The 17,177-nt window shown below is 40.8% G+C and overlaps 1 protein-coding gene across 1 annotated transcript in view; it reads left to right on the forward strand.

The window, feature by feature from the left end:
• Positions 1–17,177, forward strand: part of SLC28A3 (solute carrier family 28 member 3) — a 119,437-nt gene that overhangs the window by 80,619 nt on the left and 21,641 nt on the right. The window contains exons 14-15 of the mRNA XM_073633577.1: positions 14,566–14,763; positions 15,549–15,630. Coding sequence (XP_073489678.1) covers positions 14,566–14,763; positions 15,549–15,630 — 280 coding nt within the window. The remainder of the gene's footprint in view (positions 1–14,565; positions 14,764–15,548; positions 15,631–17,177) is intronic.

The raw sequence follows: 17,177 nt of genomic DNA on the forward strand, positions 1-17,177 counted from the left end.
TATGTACCCCATGGCCATCCACATGTGCCCAGTGTGCCAAATCTGTGCCAATCAGTGCCCACAAATGGGCACTGATTGGCACCATTATGTTGCAGTGATGCCCAGCAATGCCACCCTTAGGGGCATCACTGCAAACAAGCAGTGCCATCAGTGCCACCCATCAGTGTCCATTCATGCCACCTGTCAGTGCCAATCCGTGCCCATCAGTGCCCATCTATCAGTGCCCATCCGTGCCCATCAGTGCCCATCTATCAGTGCCACCCATAAGTAACCATCAATGCCACCTATGAGTGCCCATCAATGCCACCTATGAGTGCCCATCAGTGCCGCCTATAAGTGCCCATCTGTGCCACCTATGAGTGCCCATCAGTGCCGTATACTAGTGCCACCTATCAGTGCTCATCAGTGCCACCTATCAGTGCCCATCAGTGTCGCCTATCAGTGCCCATCATCAGTGCCCGTCAGTGCCACCTCATCAGTGCCACCTCATTGGTGCCACCTCATCGGTGCCCATCAGTGCCGCCATATCAGTGCCCGTCAGTGCAGCCATATCAGCGCCCGTCATTGAAGAAGAAAACGTACTTATTTACAAAAAGTTTTAACAGAAACAAAGAAAAACTTGTTTTTTTTCAAAATTTTCGGTCTTTTTTTATTTGTTGCGCAAAAAATAAAAAACGCAGAGGTGATCAAATACCACCAAAAGAAAGCTCTATTTGTGGGAACAAAATGATAAAAAATTTGTTTGGGTACAGTGTAGCATGACCGCGCAATCGTCATTCAAATTGCGACAGCGCTGAAAGCTGAAAATTGGTCTGGGCGGGAAGGTGTCTAAGTGCCTGGTATTGAAGTGGTTATTAACCACTACTACAAATGTTATCATGAAGGATGAGCTTTGAGATTAGGTTAACCATGAGTTCAACATGAACTCAAGTTGTTTGCTGTTCAGGAAAACAAAGAACTAACATGAACCAATTACACTGTAATGTACTAATAATGTATAGCCTGGCCTTTGAACTGTGGCCAAGTTGCTAAGAAGGGTCAACAATGGTTGTTTTCTTAGGTGCCGACCCTCTCCCTATAAAAGTCATCATTCCCAGCAGCCTTTTGCAGAGTGTGTGGAGACTAAAGCTGAGAAAACACACAGTTATTTTTTGTTCAATCAGCAGATTGAATGAAAAAAAACCTCCCTGAATCAACACTACCCTCCTACCAGAATACATTGATCAGCGCTTGCAGCTAATCAAATACTGGTCTTCCAGTATGACCGGTCGACAGAGGCAGAGAAGAATACACACATTACCGAAAGTCAGCCAGCTCTTGCTGAACCTGCCAACTTTTAGCAAGTGTGTACCCAGCCTAATATGTCTATGTATAAAAGATTTGCTGTGCGAATATGTCAATCATTCACACAGGTATTTTTTCCTGAAACACCTAAGGCTCCATGCACACTAGCGTTTTTTTTAAGCTCCTAGAAGCTGTTATTAGCATTTTTTTCTGCTCCTAGAAGCTAAATAGTGTTATCCTGTGTTCATGCACACTACTTTAGGCTATTAGCATATTTTGATCTTCAGCGTCTAGGAGCAGAAAAAAAATAGTTTTTGTAGAGTTTCTTGGAGCGTTTTTCCAGCAGAAATGTTCCTAAATGCTAATAGCATTTTTTTAGCTTTTTTTTTCTTTTACTGCAAAAATGCTACTAAAACCCTAATGCTCTTAAATGCTCTTAGACCCCTTTCACACTGGGGCGTTTTTCAGGCGCTTTAGCGTTAAAAAAAGCGCCTGTAAAGCGCCTGAAAGAAGCCTCATCTGCAATCCCAATGTGAAAGTCCGAGCCCTTTCACACTGCCAGCGCCCGAAAAACGCTGGTAAAGCGCCGCTTAAGACCCCTTTCACACTGGGGCATTTTTCGTGCGCTGGCAGTGTGAAAGGGCTCGGGCCATTGGCACACACAGCCCGGTGGCAAAAAGCGCTGCAAAGAAGCTGCTTGCAGGACTTTTTTTGACGCCCTGCCAACGCAGCGCCCCAGTGTGAAAGCACTCAGGCTTTCATATTGGGATTGCAGATGAGGCTTCTTTCAGGCGCTTTACAGGTGCTTTTTTTAACGTTAAAAGCGCCTGAAAAACGCCCCAGTGTGAAAGGGGTCTCAGTGTGAAAGCACTCGGGCTTTCACATTGGTATTGCAGATGAGCCTTCTTTCAGGCGCTTTACAGGCGCTTTTTTTAACGCTAAAGTGCCTGAAAAACGCCTGAAAAACGCCCCAGTGTGAAAGGGGTCTTAACGCTCCTAAAGCGCTACTACAAAAAGCTATTACCAGCATTTTTCCAGTGTTTTTTTTAGCTTAAAAAAACACTAGTGTGCATGGAGCCTAAATAAGAAATAATACTGCATTAGATGGCGCTGACAATTCTAGGAAGCAACTGTATAAGGCAAATTTCAGTGAAGAATTATTGCGCCTGTATAATTGACACATTTTCATGGCAATGTTTTTACATGGACCCCTTGGAGTAGATAGGGACAGCTGACAGTGTGTTTTCAGGGTGAGATCGTTGACGATATACCGTATATACTCGAGTATAAGCCGTCCCGAGTATAAGTCGAGGCCCCTAATTTACCACAAAAAACTGGGAAAACTTATTGACCCGAGTATAAGCCAAGGGTGAGAAATGCAGCAGCTACTGTAAGTGGAAAAAGAGGGTCAACAATGCCCATCTGCAGCTGCATGCCTCAGTGTCCATTGGATGCTTCCCTGTGCCAATCTGCCTACCTCACTGTGTCCATTGCAGCCTCCCTGTGCCGATCTGCATTGCCTCCCTGTGTTAATTGCAGCCTCCCTGTGCCGATCTGCATTGCCTCCCTGTGTCCATTGCAGCCTCCCTGTGCCGATCTGCAATGCCTCCCTGTGTTAATTGCAGCCTCCCTGTGCCGATCCGCATTGCCTCCCTGTGTTAATTGCAGCCTCCCTGTGCCGATCCGCATTGCCTCCCTGTGTTAATTGCAGCCTCCCTGTGCCGATCTGCATAACTGCTCTCCGTGTCATGCAATCAGACAGGGGCCATTCCAGTGTACAAAAGCCGCGCCTGCATCTTGTCCTCGTCCGTGATAGGCGGAACACTCAGTTTCCCAGCAGTCATTGTTCAGTACAAAGGCAAAAACGTCTTGCGAGACACAATAATTCAATGCCCAGTGAAATACCAAACACAGATGTAGATATCTAGCAGCAAACGCAGTTCATGTATTCATAGCCGTGCAAAAAGATATAAATAAAAAATTGCGTTGCGCTTAAGTGTATAGCAAAAGATGAGAATACCAAACTTCGCATAAATAAATAAAAATAAACAATAAAAAACAAAAATTATATGTGTTTCCACGCAAATTTATACACAATTCTTCCTAAGTGCAAATGGGTATATAGATATTATTCCAATCCACACATATATTACTGTGCACACAGTATTTATAATGACTGGTGAGAAAATTAATGCAAACGTGCAATAACTCACATAAAGTACAACATGCAAATATTCTATTGAAAACAAAATTGGTTTACATAAAAGTGCCCAGTGATCCTTAAAGCAATTAATGCAATCTTTTTCGGTGAGATATCACCCAAACAATTCTTATAATAGTGTCCACAATATTCAAGATAATATTTCTGTGTATGTCCGTGACCAAACGAGATATCACATCTTAAGTTATCCAACGTGTAGAATTCAAACCATGCTGTGATGTGCCTCAGTGACCCCCCAAAGTGATTGCGCTCACCTTAGAGCGTGTGACACAGTGATTAACTGTGTCAAATCACACTGTGTAGCCACCCCCTGGGCTCTGTATAGCAAGCTAGATGCGATCTCCAGTTTGGGTTAATCTGGCTCCATAGACATCATACCATAAAACAAAAAGAGACTATATAGCGTAATACTGTTAATCTGTTTTTATTTAATAAAAAGCCTCTTCCCACAAAGGGGTACTCACATTTCCTTGTTGCTTTTCTGCACCAAACAATAAAAGTTCTTTAAAAAACGCCGATCGGCGTGCTGCGGGGTATAAGCTTCTCCTAGCTCGGCTCTATGCTGCTCACGCCGTCCTGGCCCCTCCCCTAGGCGTCTTCGATACAGGGAGTCACGTGTCTTCAGGAATCCCCTTGATGAAGACACGTGACTCCCTGTGTCGAAGACGCGTAGGGGAGGGGCCAGGATGGAGTGAGCAGCATAGAGCCGAGCTAGGAGAAGCTTATACCCCGCAGCACGCCGATCGGCGTTTTTTAAAGAACTTTTATTGTTTGGTGCACAACAGCACCACGGAAATGTGAGTATCCCTTTGTGGGAAGAGGCTTTTTATTAAATAAAAACAGATTGTGGTATGATGTCTATGGAGCCAGATTAACCCAAACTGGAGATCGCATCTAGCTTGCTATACAGAGCCCAGGGGGTGGCTACACAGCGTGATTTGACACAGTTAATCACTGTGTCACACGCTCTAAGGTGAGCGCAATCACTTTGGGGGGGTCACTGAGGCGCATCACAGCATGGTTTGAATTCTACACGTTGGATAACTTAAGATGTGATATCTCGTTTGGTCACGGACATACACAGAAATATTATCTTGAATATTGTGGACACTATTATAAGAATTGTTTGGGTGATATCTCACCGAAAAAGATTGCATTAATTGCTTTAAGGATCACTGGGCACTTTTATGTAAACCAATTTTGTTTTCAATAGAATATTTGCATGTTGCACTCTATGTGAGTTATTGCACGTTTGCATTAATTTTCTCACCAGTCATTATAAATACTGTGTGCACAGTAATATATAAGTGTGGATTGGAATAATATCTATATACCCATTTGCACTTAGGAAGAATTGTGTATAAATTTGCGTGGAAACACATATAATTTTTGTTTTTTATTGTTTATTTTTATTTATTTATGCGAAGTTTGGTATTCTCATCTTTTGCTATACACTTAAGCGCAACGCAATTTTTTATTTAAGTCATTGTTCAGTGTTCCGCCTATCACGGACATCCTCGTCCGTGGGATGAGGACGAGAGGACGTCCGTGATAGGCAGAACACTGAAAACTGACTCACTGCTGGGAGACTGAGTGCTCTCCTATCACGGACGAGGAGGAGGCGTGGCTTTTGTACACTGGAATGGCTCCTGTCTGATTGCATGACACGGAGATCAGGTAGGCAGACAGCAGTGACTAGAGTATAAGCCGAGGGGGGCACTTTCAGCACAAAAAAATGTGATGAAAAACTCGGGTTATACTCAAGTATATACGGTACATTAAAAAAACAAACTAGAATTATGGGATTGTATTTTTATTCTGGTAAGCCTTCTAATTGCCAGTGATGGGTTTGCACATGAAGATCACTTCTGCATGGTGTTGATGCACACAGTGTTATACTTGGACTTCACTGGACAACTTAGAGTTATTTTGCACAATGTGTTATTATGTTAAAAGGGAAGTATGGAAATCATTAAAAAAAAAAAAAAAAAAAAAAATACTCCCCTAGATGGCTGGAGAACTGATCCCAGCTGCAGCTGTCCCCCGCCATCTCTAAGATCGAGAACTGAGCGATCAAACATTGCTGTTTTCTCAGCTCTCGGTCCTCAGTCTGTAGATGCAGTGTCTTGAAAAAATATTCATACCTCTTGAAATGTTCCACATTTTGTCATGTTACAACCAAAAACATAAATGTATTTTATTAGGATTTCATGTGATAGACCAACACAAAGTGGCACATAATTGTGAAGTGGAGAAAAAAAATGATAAATGTTTTTCAATTTTATTTTTACAAATATCTGAAATGTGTGGCATGCATTTGTATCCGCCCCCCCTGAGTCAATACTTTGTAGAACCACTTTTTGCTGCAATTACAGCTGTAAGTATTTTTGGGGATGTCTCTACCAGTTTTGCACATCTAGAGGGACACTTTTGCCGATTCTTCTTTGCACAATAGCTCAAGCTCTGTCAGATTGGATGGAGAGCCTCTGAACAGCAATTTTCAAGTCTTGCCACAGATTTTCAATTCGATTTAGGTCTGGACTTTGACTGGGCCATTATAATATGAATATGCTTTGATCCAAAGCATTTTATTGTAGCTACATTGTATGTTTAGGGTCGTTTTCCTGCTGGAAGGTGAGCCTCCACCCCAGTCTCAAGTCTTTTGCAGACTCTAACAGGTTTTATTTTAAGATTGCCCAGTATTTGGCTCCATCCATCTTCCTATCAACTCAACTAGCTTCCCTGTCCCTACTGAAGAAAAGCATCCCCACAACATGATGCTGCCACCACCATGTTTCACAGTGGGGATGGTGTGTTCAGGATGATGTGCATTGTTAGTTTTCTGCCACACATAGCGTTTGGCTTTTAGGTCAAAAAGTTCGATTTTGGTCTCATCTGACCAGAGCACCTTCTTCCACATGTTTGATGTGTCCCCCACATGGCTTCTCGCAAACTGCAAACAGGACATATTATGACTTTCTTTCAACAATGGCTTTCTTCTCGCCACTCTTCCATAAAGGCCACATTTGTAGCGTGCACGAATAATAGTTGTACTGTGGACAGATTCTTCCACCCGAGCTGTAGATCTCTGCAGCTCCCCTACAGTTACTATGGGCCTCTTGGCTGCTTCTCTGATTAATGCTCTTCTTGCCTGGCCTGTAAGTTTCAGTGGAGGGCCATGTCTTGGTAGGTTTGCAGTTGTGCCATACTCTTTCCATTTCCGGATGATGGATTGAACAGTGCTCCGTTGAATGTTCAAAGCTTGGGATTATTTTTTTTATAACCTAAACCTGCTTTAATCACTTCAGCTCCGGAAGGTTTTACCCCCTTAATAACCAGGCCATTTGTTGCATTACGGCACTGCGTCGCTTTACCTGACAATTGCGCAATCATGCGACACTGTACCCAAACAAAATGTATGTCCTTTTTTTTCTCACAAATAGAGCTTTCGTTTGGTGGTATTTGATCACCTCTGCGGTTTTTATTTTTTGCACTATAAACAAAAAAAGAGCGACAATTTTGAAATAATAAATATCCCCAAAAAAATAAGTATAAAAAATGTCTTTATCAGTTTAGGCCAATATGTATTCTACATATTTTTAGTAAAAAAAATCTCAATAAGCATATATTGATTGGTTTGCGCTAAAGCTATAGCGTCTACAAAATTGGGAATAAATTTATAGCATTATTATTTTTTTTTTACTAGTAATAGCGGTGATCAGTTATTTTTTAGCGAGACTGCGACATTGTGGCGGACAAATCAGACACTTTTGACACTTTTGGGACCAGTGACATTTATACAGTGATCAGTGCTAAAAATAGCCACTGATTACTGTATAAATGACACTGGCAGGGAAGGGGTTAACACTAGGGGGCGATCAAGGGGTTAAGTGTTCCCTAGGTAGGTGTTTCTAACTGTGGGGGGAGTGGACTGACTGGGAGTAGAGAGAAATCGCTGTTCCTGGTCACTAGGAACAGCAGATCTCTCTCTACTTCGCTGTCAGAAGGCTCTCCGAGGACATTGCGGCCGCCGGCCACACGCATCAGCTCTGGCCACGTACCGCGGGCCTGCTATAGGCTTTAAAGGGACCGCCGAACAGGTACAGGGATTTGCACAGCCCAGCCATTCTGCCGCAGTATAACTGCGGTGGCTGGTTGGCAAGCAGTTAAATTTCACAACTTTATCCCTGACCTGTCTGGCGTGTTCCTTGGCCTTCATGATGCTTTTGTTTACTAAGGTTATCTAACAAACCTCTGAGGGCTTCACAGACCAGCTGTATTTATACTGAGATTAAGGCCCCTTTCACACTGAGGCGCTTCTAAACTGCCAACAAAACACTGAGCACTTTTGAAGAGCTTTTCAGGTGCTTTTGAAGAGCTTTCCATTAATCCCTGCCAGCGCACTGCCCCAGTGTGAAAGCATTCATTGATTTTACTGGAAATAGGTTTTTGTGAGCTTTTCAGGGTTTTTTTTTTAGCTTTAAAGTGCCTAAAAAGCGCCTCCATGTTAAGGGGTCTAAATTACACACAGGTGGACTCTATTTACTAATTAAGTGACTTCTGAAGGCAATTGGTTCCCCTAGATTTTATCAAAGTAAAGGGGGCTGAATACAAATGCACACCACACTTTTCAAATATTTAATTGTAAAAAAAAATTTGAATGTGCCACTTTGTTTTGATCTATCACATAATATTCCAATAAAATACATTTACGTTTTTGGCTGTAACATGACAAAATGTGGAAAATTTCAAGGGGTATGAATACTTTTTCAAGGCACTGAAGCTGGTGACTGTCAGTAATTGGCTCCCTGCTCTGCCCCTCCAGCGTTCACTGGAGTGCTGGACTGTGGAGGGGGCGGGAGTCTCTGGCTCAGCCTTTCAGCTGCTCGCCACAGGAGAAGTATAGCCAAAAAAAGCTTTGACCATCCTTCTCCTTTAACCCCTTCCTGACCGGCGCACGCCGATGTACGTCAGCAGAATGGCACGGCTGGGCAAATGGGCGTACAGGTACGTCCATTTGAATTTCCTGCCGTGCCATTGCGTGCGCGCCGCCGCCAGCATGCACAGGAGCTCCGTGAGACTCGATCGCCGCGGGGATACCCGCGATCGCCTCACGGAGAGGACGAATGGGGAGATGCTGATGTAAACAGCATCTCCCCGTTCTGCCTAGTGACAAGTGTCACTGATCACAGCTCCCTGTCATCGGGAGCAGAGATCAGTGACGTGTCACAGCTAGCCCATCCCCCCTGCAGTTCAAAATCACTCCCTAGTAGTGACTTAACCCTTCCCTGCCCCCTAGTGGTTAACCCCTTCACTGCCAGTGTCATTTACACAGGATTCAATGCATTTTTATAGCACTGATTGCTGTATAAATGACAATGGTCCCAAAAATGTGTCAAAAATGTCTGACATATCCGCCATAATGTCACAGTCACAATAAAAATCGCTGATCACTGCCATTACTAGTAAAAAAAAAATTATTAATAAAAATGCCATAAAACTATCCCCTATTTTGTAAACGCTATAACTTTTGCGCAAACCAATCAATAAACGCCTATTGCAATTTTTTTTTACCAAAAATATGTAGAAGAATACATATCGGCCTAAACTGAGGAAAAAAATTATTTTTTTATATATTTTTGGGGGATATTTATTATAGCAAAATGTAAAAAATAATGTGTTTTTTTCAAAATTGTCGCTCTTATTTTGTTTATAGCGCAAAAAATAAAAATCGCAGAGGTGATTAAATACCACCAAAAGAAAGCTCTATTTGTAGGGAAAAAAGGATGTCAATTTTTTTTGAGAGCCATGTCGCACAACCACGCAATTGTCAGTTAAAGCGATGCAGTACTGAATCGCAAAAAGTGCTCTGGTCTGGAACGGGGGTAAAATCTTCCGGGGCTGAAGCAGTTAATATTGTTATATGGTAATATTGTGGAAGCGCTGCATTATATTTACTGCTAATGATATACAGTACATTGCTAAAGCAATATATACAGAGGTATACCATGCTGTATTGTGCTACATTTCTATGAATTGCAGTGTGGTGAGCTATTATTAATGTGCACCCCCCTTGAGTTCTCAGTGCATAAACCCAGCAATCCTTTCTTTGCCATCAACAATGTTCATGCAGATTCATCTTACTGCCAAGTGGACTTGAGTGATGAGGAGGGTGGGGACAACAAGGTGGCAGACATTAACCTGGGTGCCTGTGATTATAGAGGTAGAAAGTGAGGAAGAGGCATAACAGCAGCATAGTGGGATTTTGTCCAGAGGCAGGATCAGTTTGCAGAGATGTGGAAGAAGCAGCCATCCTATTCCACTAGGTGTCACTGCCCCACAAGTGCAGATCATTGCTATCTCTAGGTCCACTTCACATACATAGTTCAACAGTCTGGGCCTTTTTTCAACACATCTGCTGCCATCTGCATCATAGTGATTTGTAACCCCTGCCTGCAGTGTGCCAAGCGTAGCAAATATACTAATCAAATGGGTATCACAGTCATGATGAGACACGTGATTCTTCACCACAAATCTCTGGGGGAAAAGAACATCAATTATGCAGGTCAACAGCAAAAGGCCTAAACTCTTCTTCCTTTTTGTTCCATCCTTTTTGTCATTAACTACACAAGATTCTCCGTCAGCATCTGCTGAAACATCTGCAGCCTAAAGTTATTATAGAAGTCTGACAAAGGGGTTTAGGAGGCTTAACTTACAGCACATCAAGCAGGGAAAAGGGTCAGCACAGGGCCTCGTTGAGTAGGGCCAGGAATGGTATTAAACCTTGTCATAAGACTCCTAACCCCAACCCCCACTCCAGCAGCATCCTTGTTCAAGCAAGTGTCACCTCCCAGCTGCTGGAATGGATGAAAAATATTGTTTTCCAACCAACCTCATGCCCGGTATCTTAATGCTAGCTTGGTTAACCACTTACTGTCTACCTTATGTTTCACAGGTCTTCTAAAGTGCAGTTAAGATGGCCTCTCCTTTTAGGTGCTCATGTGAACCATCTGATGAGCACAAGAGCAACCTAATGTGAGCACACTGTCCATTGGACTCCAGTGCAGCTTACTGAATGAACATACAGAGCCACAATCACACATTGTTTACACTGGCTGTGGTTAGCAGCAGCTTTCACTTTCATCACACACAGTAATCGCTGTTTGAGATGAAAAAAAAGTTGCTGATGACAGCCAGCACACTATGAAAAATAAAAGCAACTAGTCCCGGAATCATTGTTGCACACCCTTCTACAGAATCACCCTCTACAGTATGTGTCAATGCCATCCTGTCCCTGATCTGACCTGTATAATAACCCCTTACCTTCCCCAGCCTGCACATCTATACATTAACCGCTTCATTTCCATCCTCCCATTGTATGTTGCCTGTATGTATACCCATTCACTTCTTCACACCTCTTTGAAAGACCTGTAAATTTAATGTATCTAGGGCATCATTAGCCTGCTCCATGTTTTAACCTTCTCAATCCTGGCATGTTTCTACATTTCTAAAAACTTTGGCAAAAAAAAAATCAATCTTAAGGTGTCTACTTAAGACAAGTAAGGGAAACTTTTTTTTTGGTCCTCTTTCCTATATATAGTAAAACAATTGTCGGTCAGTGTATCACAGCTGCCTGGCAACTGCTTGGTATGCGATACACCCATGCACTGGACCTCATGGATAGCTATGCTGCAGAGGCTGCACCTGCAAAAGCAGGTCATAAATGATTACTTCTGCAAATACATCACAAGGACAGGTTTTGGGAATCTGAGGTTTCATCTCCTCAGTGGCTCCTGATTCATAATGTGTGTACTATCTTATCACCATTCAAAGTATGGTCAGCTGCAACTATGCAAAGATAAGCTATACAATTCCTCTGATGTACCTGTTTGAGCACATACTGTGTGTTGTAAGACTGGGCATTTGAGGCAGAGCAGCAGAAGGAAGAAGAGGGCTTCCCTTGGTTTTGTGGCTAGCAAAGACCTTTGTCTCCATCCCTGTCATGCAGCTGGCAGAGGAAGAGTACAAGGAGGAAGAGTGTGTGAGTTGCCAGCACTGAGGAGGAGGAGGAAATGGGCAGACTTTCTGGAGTATGTTTTACCCATCCGAAACCTTGGGAGTTTAAATGGGTGGGGTGAGATCACTGAGGGCACAATGTTTCCTCAGTGACGTGAAGTCACGTGAAGAACTTCAGCTGCAGGCAATTTGTAGCAAATAGGCTCATTCATGATGAAATGCCTGAGCAAGGATCTCAGGATTTGATCCCCAAGTGACCATTTTTAGTTGGCTACCTTTTTTTTCCTGCAGCTGGGCTTCAACTGCAAAATTTGAAATGTTTTCTGTAGGGTACGTCATGCCCCGTGTCTCCTAGTTTGTGGCCTATTTCAGTGTTCCACCACTCAAAACAAATTGTAGCTGTTGTCTTTCTGAAAAATTACACTCAAACGTTTATTTCAAGATAAATACTCCTCCACATCTCCTCTTACATTGTGGCCTAATCAAGCTTTACATACTCTCCAGCAAATGTACAAAACTGGTAGCTAATTTTAATTTTATGAAAAATCCTGCCTTGTCTCTCCATTTTAATTTACAGCAAATAAAGCTGCTTATATATTGTGCAGTGACTTACAATATTTCTGACTATTGTCTCTGAAAAAAGAGAACATCTCTAGAATGTGGGGTTGTGGTTTTGAAGTGTTTTGTGTACTTTGTTTTTACATTTTATTAAACTTTTAAGACAATAAAAAGAGGTGCTGCAAAAGAAGAAACTCACAAAATATACTATGAAACTGTTTTGCCACTGGCCATTTGGAATGAAGTTAAGCCTTATTTTCTTATTTTAGTACATAGCTTTTAGATCTTTTATGGCTGCTCCACCAGTCAATTCAGGCCTATTATGGCTGAATAAAAATTTAGGTGTCACAGCCAATACTACCAAAAAATAATATTTTTCCATTTAAATTTAATCAGATTGGGGTGCTGCTGCTGAATTTAAGCCAAGCAATGATGTAAGAGTAAAAAAAAAAAAAATCTATTACACATGCAAATAATGTCATTTTAGAATAATCATTGTGTACTGAGCTGTCATTAGACAACTTGGTACAGAGAGACACTTTATCAAGCCGATCTGAGGTACTTAGTACCATGTGATCATGGTAATAATGACAGCGATCACATGGTACTTTTTATAGTGCTGATCTCTCCCCTTCCCCTTACAACAGGGGAAGGAGAGAGATTGAGTAATTTTCAGTAACAGTAACACAGGGATCATTTTAATCCATTTGTGCCACCCTCCTCTCCTACACATACTGTACTAGCTTCACGTGACCTGTATATTAACCCTTTCACATCCCTTATCCTGCATATCTGAACAATAACCCCTTTATCTCCACCCTGCCATTGTATGTGACCAGTACATTAACCCCTTCACTTACACTTTCCTGTGTATGACCTTTACATTAATGTATCTGGTGCACCACTTTCAAGCTTCCTGTTAAACCTCTCAGTACCATCATGCTTTCTAATTTTTCAAAAATTGTGGTAAAAAATGAGAACACCTTGGGGTGTCTTCTTTCCAAAAATTCATCTTGGGTCATTCTGGGGCTTTTTGTACTCTTCTGCCATTTTTAGTTTTAGTTTAGAAATAGAAAGTAAGTGGGACAGTTTTTATTTTAAATGTGTGGTCTTTTCTTTTATAGTAAAAAATTGAAAAAACAGCGGTTATTAAATACCACCAAAAGAAAGCTTGATCTGTATATAAAACCTATCTAGGTACAGTGTTGCATAACAGGGTGATTGTCAGTCAGAATATCACAGCGGTGAAAACTGAAAAAATAGCCTGGTAATGAAGGGGTATTACAGGCTGGTATTCAAGTGGTTAAAGGCATCTACCAAACATGTATTTTAATTGGTGTTTTCCTTAAAGTCCTGTAAAATGTAGGATCTTTTCCCCACTGTCCGATATTTTCTATCATTTTTTTTTTACATGTCCACAGTGACACTGTCTAGTTCCCCTTGTCTTTTGTTTGACAATCTCTTGCCTATTAGCATTGAAAGTGGCCAGAATTGATTGCTAAAATTGTTAGGATTCTCCTCATTGACTTCAATAGAGAGATTTAAGTTTGCGGTTTTTAGACTCTACAATAGGTCCATTGATTGACCCCTTGGAGTTGATTTACTAAAACTGCAGCGTGCAAAATCGGGTGCAACTCTGCATAGAAACCAATCAGCTTTCAGGGTTTATTGTCAAAGCCTAATTGAACAAGCTGAAATTAGAAGCTGATTGGCTACAATGCACAGCTACACCAGATTCTGTGTGTGCCAGTTTTAGTAAATCAATTACCATGATTCCCAGACACATTTGCTCATCCCTGCGCAAATGTGTTCTGTAGAATCTCCAATATAAAAACATAATTTATGATAATGGATGAAACTACAAACATTTCTTCAAAGGACAGCTTCTATAGAAAAAAGATGGGCTGGCATAGTAAAAAAAAATACTATAATAATTTCATGAAATGCAATAGTGTACCTGTTCCAAAGAAGAATCTAACAGGCTGTGACTGACCTGTATAGGTCTTTAAATGTAGTTTATGCCTTACAGCTCACTACCATATTATAAACCTGGGAAATAGGGAAACAACATTTGAGTCAAATTGGACATTATTTGATACAAGCCAGCATGCTTGCATGACCCCATGTCCCTGTATTCCCACTGCAGAACTCAGACATGTGCAAGTGAGGAGATACAGCGCCATAGCATGTAAACCAGACTGAGGGGCTTGTAAATGTCAACTACTTTCTAAAAGTCTCTTTTTCAATTTGTTAATGTGTTCTAAGTCATTTATCAATTGGAGACTTGCTCTTATATTCAAAAGGTAGTTATTTAAATAGCTTTATTGGAAGGAACTTGACTCTAGAGCAAGGTTTACTCATGTTTATTTGTATTTTTCACTGTTAGCTTAAATGTTTCAGCATTTCCATGTTCTAACCTCATACTTTTAAGTAAGCTAACTTTGTTATTTTTTATAACATTGTACATTGTTCTTGTCATTTATCAGGTAATATGCTCCTATATCTTCATGCCATTCTCCTTCATGATGGGTGTGGATTGGGAGGACAGCTTCATAGTTGGCAAACTTATAGGATACAAGACATTTTTTAATGAATTTGTTGCATATGAATACCTTGCTGGACTGATTACCAAGAGGAGGAACAATGGGCCGCTATTCATTGATGGAGTGAAGCAGTATATGTCAGTAAGTGGGATCTTTCTATAATTTTGAATAAATGTAATGAGAGCGTGTTGCCATATTTATAAATGTAACTTTTGTTCAATACTACTATACTGATTAGCAATATGTAAGCATACAGATAGCCATCTAAAGGGGTTCTAAAGGCTGAAGGTTTTTTACCTTCATGCATCCAACCTCCCCTTCGCAGCCCCCCAATCCTTACCTGCGCTCCTTCTGATCCAGCGATATTCACGAAAGCTTCGGCTGTCCCAGGACTCTCCCTCCTCACTGACTGCTGTCAATCACAGCCAGTGAGCCAATGAGGAGAGAGTGGGGGAGGGGGCAGAGCCATGGCTCTATATATCTTATGGGCACATAAAGCAGCGGCTCGGAAGTGGTCACGCAGCGGTGCCCCAGGGCAAGTGGCTTTCTCTGGGGCACTGCTCAAGGGGGAGGAGCCAGAAGCACCGGAAGGGCACCTGAAAAGAGGATCCAAGCTTCTCTGTGCAAAACCACTGCACAGGGCAGGTAAGTATAATATGTTTGCTATTTAAAAAATAAATAAATAAGCTTTAATTATCAAGTAAAAAGGATCATTTTTCATTTTTTTGTTTTGCATTTTATACTTAATCTTTCCATATATAGCCACAATATCACATTTAAATCAAAAGTTTGATTGTGTAGAATAAGAAAGTAAAAATCAATGTATCTTCTTCTAGAAACATTCATGTTTCGTGGTATTATTTTGTTAGCAGGCTATTGATAGAGTGTTATATGTTTTTTGACACATGTTCTCTTATTTGTAACAGATTAGATCAGAAACTATTGCAACGTATGCCTTATGTGGATTTGCAAATTTTGGCTCTTTGGGAATAACAATTGGAGGACTAAGTATGTATTCAAGTTTTTTGTTTTAAACATGAAAAAAATTACATGTTGGATCTGTTTAAAAAAGAATGAGTGAATAGGCATTAACAATGCCCAACTAATAACAAGTTAACGTTTAGTGAACTTGCTTTGTATGTACTTGCTCACCTAATTCAAACTCCAAAGGAGACTAAAGTTAAATGAACAGGATCACAAAATATGATGGAATTTCAAAGCATTCGTGTTGATATAATTTTCCTTGTCAAAAGAAGTTTATTGAGTATACAATGTTATAAAGATACATAAAGATACATAAAGTAAGTTTACAAGGATCTATAAAGTAAGCTCATTGTTTTACAGTAGGGTTTATATAGGTAAATATCATGAAATTTCAAATATTAAACATTGGGTTCACGTAAACCTAAATTAAAGATATATATCATTTCCTTAGTTACTTTTGTAGGTATTTAAATGATTTATACCTACTATACATATTGTTTACAAGTAGAGTGTATATAGGTCAAATAAATTCTGATAATGAGCTTTAATCGTAAGGTGGAGAAAAGGAAAGAGAAAGAAGAAAAAGGGTTGAAAGGTAGAGGTATGGTCCACAAGGTTGTCCCGTTCGTCAGCTTATTATTCTTTTTAGTTCTCTTTGAAGCCTTAGCATGGGTGTCTCTGTAAGTCATTTAATCTGTTACCATGGCAACAGGACAGAGTCATTGAAATTTGACAGGAACTGTTGTTTTATCCAAGGATGCCAAAGTTTTTCAAATTTTGGAATTTGATTTTGATCGATGGCTACCATCTTAGCATGGGACATTGTATTATTCATTCTGTGAATTGTTTCTGCTAGTACCAATGTAGGAGATTTCCATGCCTTGGCCACTGTTTGTTTTGCAGCCGTTATTAGTTGGATCATAAGTTTGAATTGAGAGAGTGTTAACCATTCCGGTTTTAGATTAAGTAAAGTTAAATATGGATCTGGTTGTATTATTTTTTAAAATATTTTAGATGCAATCACGAAGACTTCCTTCCAGAAGGTTTGGATTACTGGGCACGTCCACCATATGTGTAAATATGTGCCTATTTCTGGGCATCCTCGAAAACAAAGAGTTGAGGTATTAGGTGAATATTTTGCCACTCTAGCAGGTACAAGGTACCAGCGAGTTAGGACTTTATAATTTGTCTCCAGTGCCAAGATGTTGGGTGAAGATGACTTAGATGTGAGCCATATATTAGACCAGTCCGTGTCTTCTAAAGTTCGTCCCAGGTCCTCCTCCCACCTCTGAACGTAAGAGGGTCTATTAAGATTTGCTACTCCATATAATTGATTATAAAGTGATGAAATTGTACCTTTAGCAAATGGATCTTTTGTACAGATTGATTCAAAAATGGATAATTGGGATAATGGTGTATCCCCTTTTAGGAATGGTGTATAGAAATTTTTGATTTGGAGATATCTAAATATCTCAGAGTTTGGTAGATCATATTTTTCTCTAAGCGATGGGAATGAAAGGAATGATTTAGATGCTATGAAGTCATTTAGTGTCTGAATGCCTGATGTTGTC

The sequence above is a fragment of the Aquarana catesbeiana genome, linkage group LG01, assembly GCF_042186555.1.
Source record: "Aquarana catesbeiana isolate 2022-GZ linkage group LG01, ASM4218655v1, whole genome shotgun sequence".
NCBI lineage: Eukaryota > Metazoa > Chordata > Amphibia > Anura > Ranidae > Aquarana > Aquarana catesbeiana.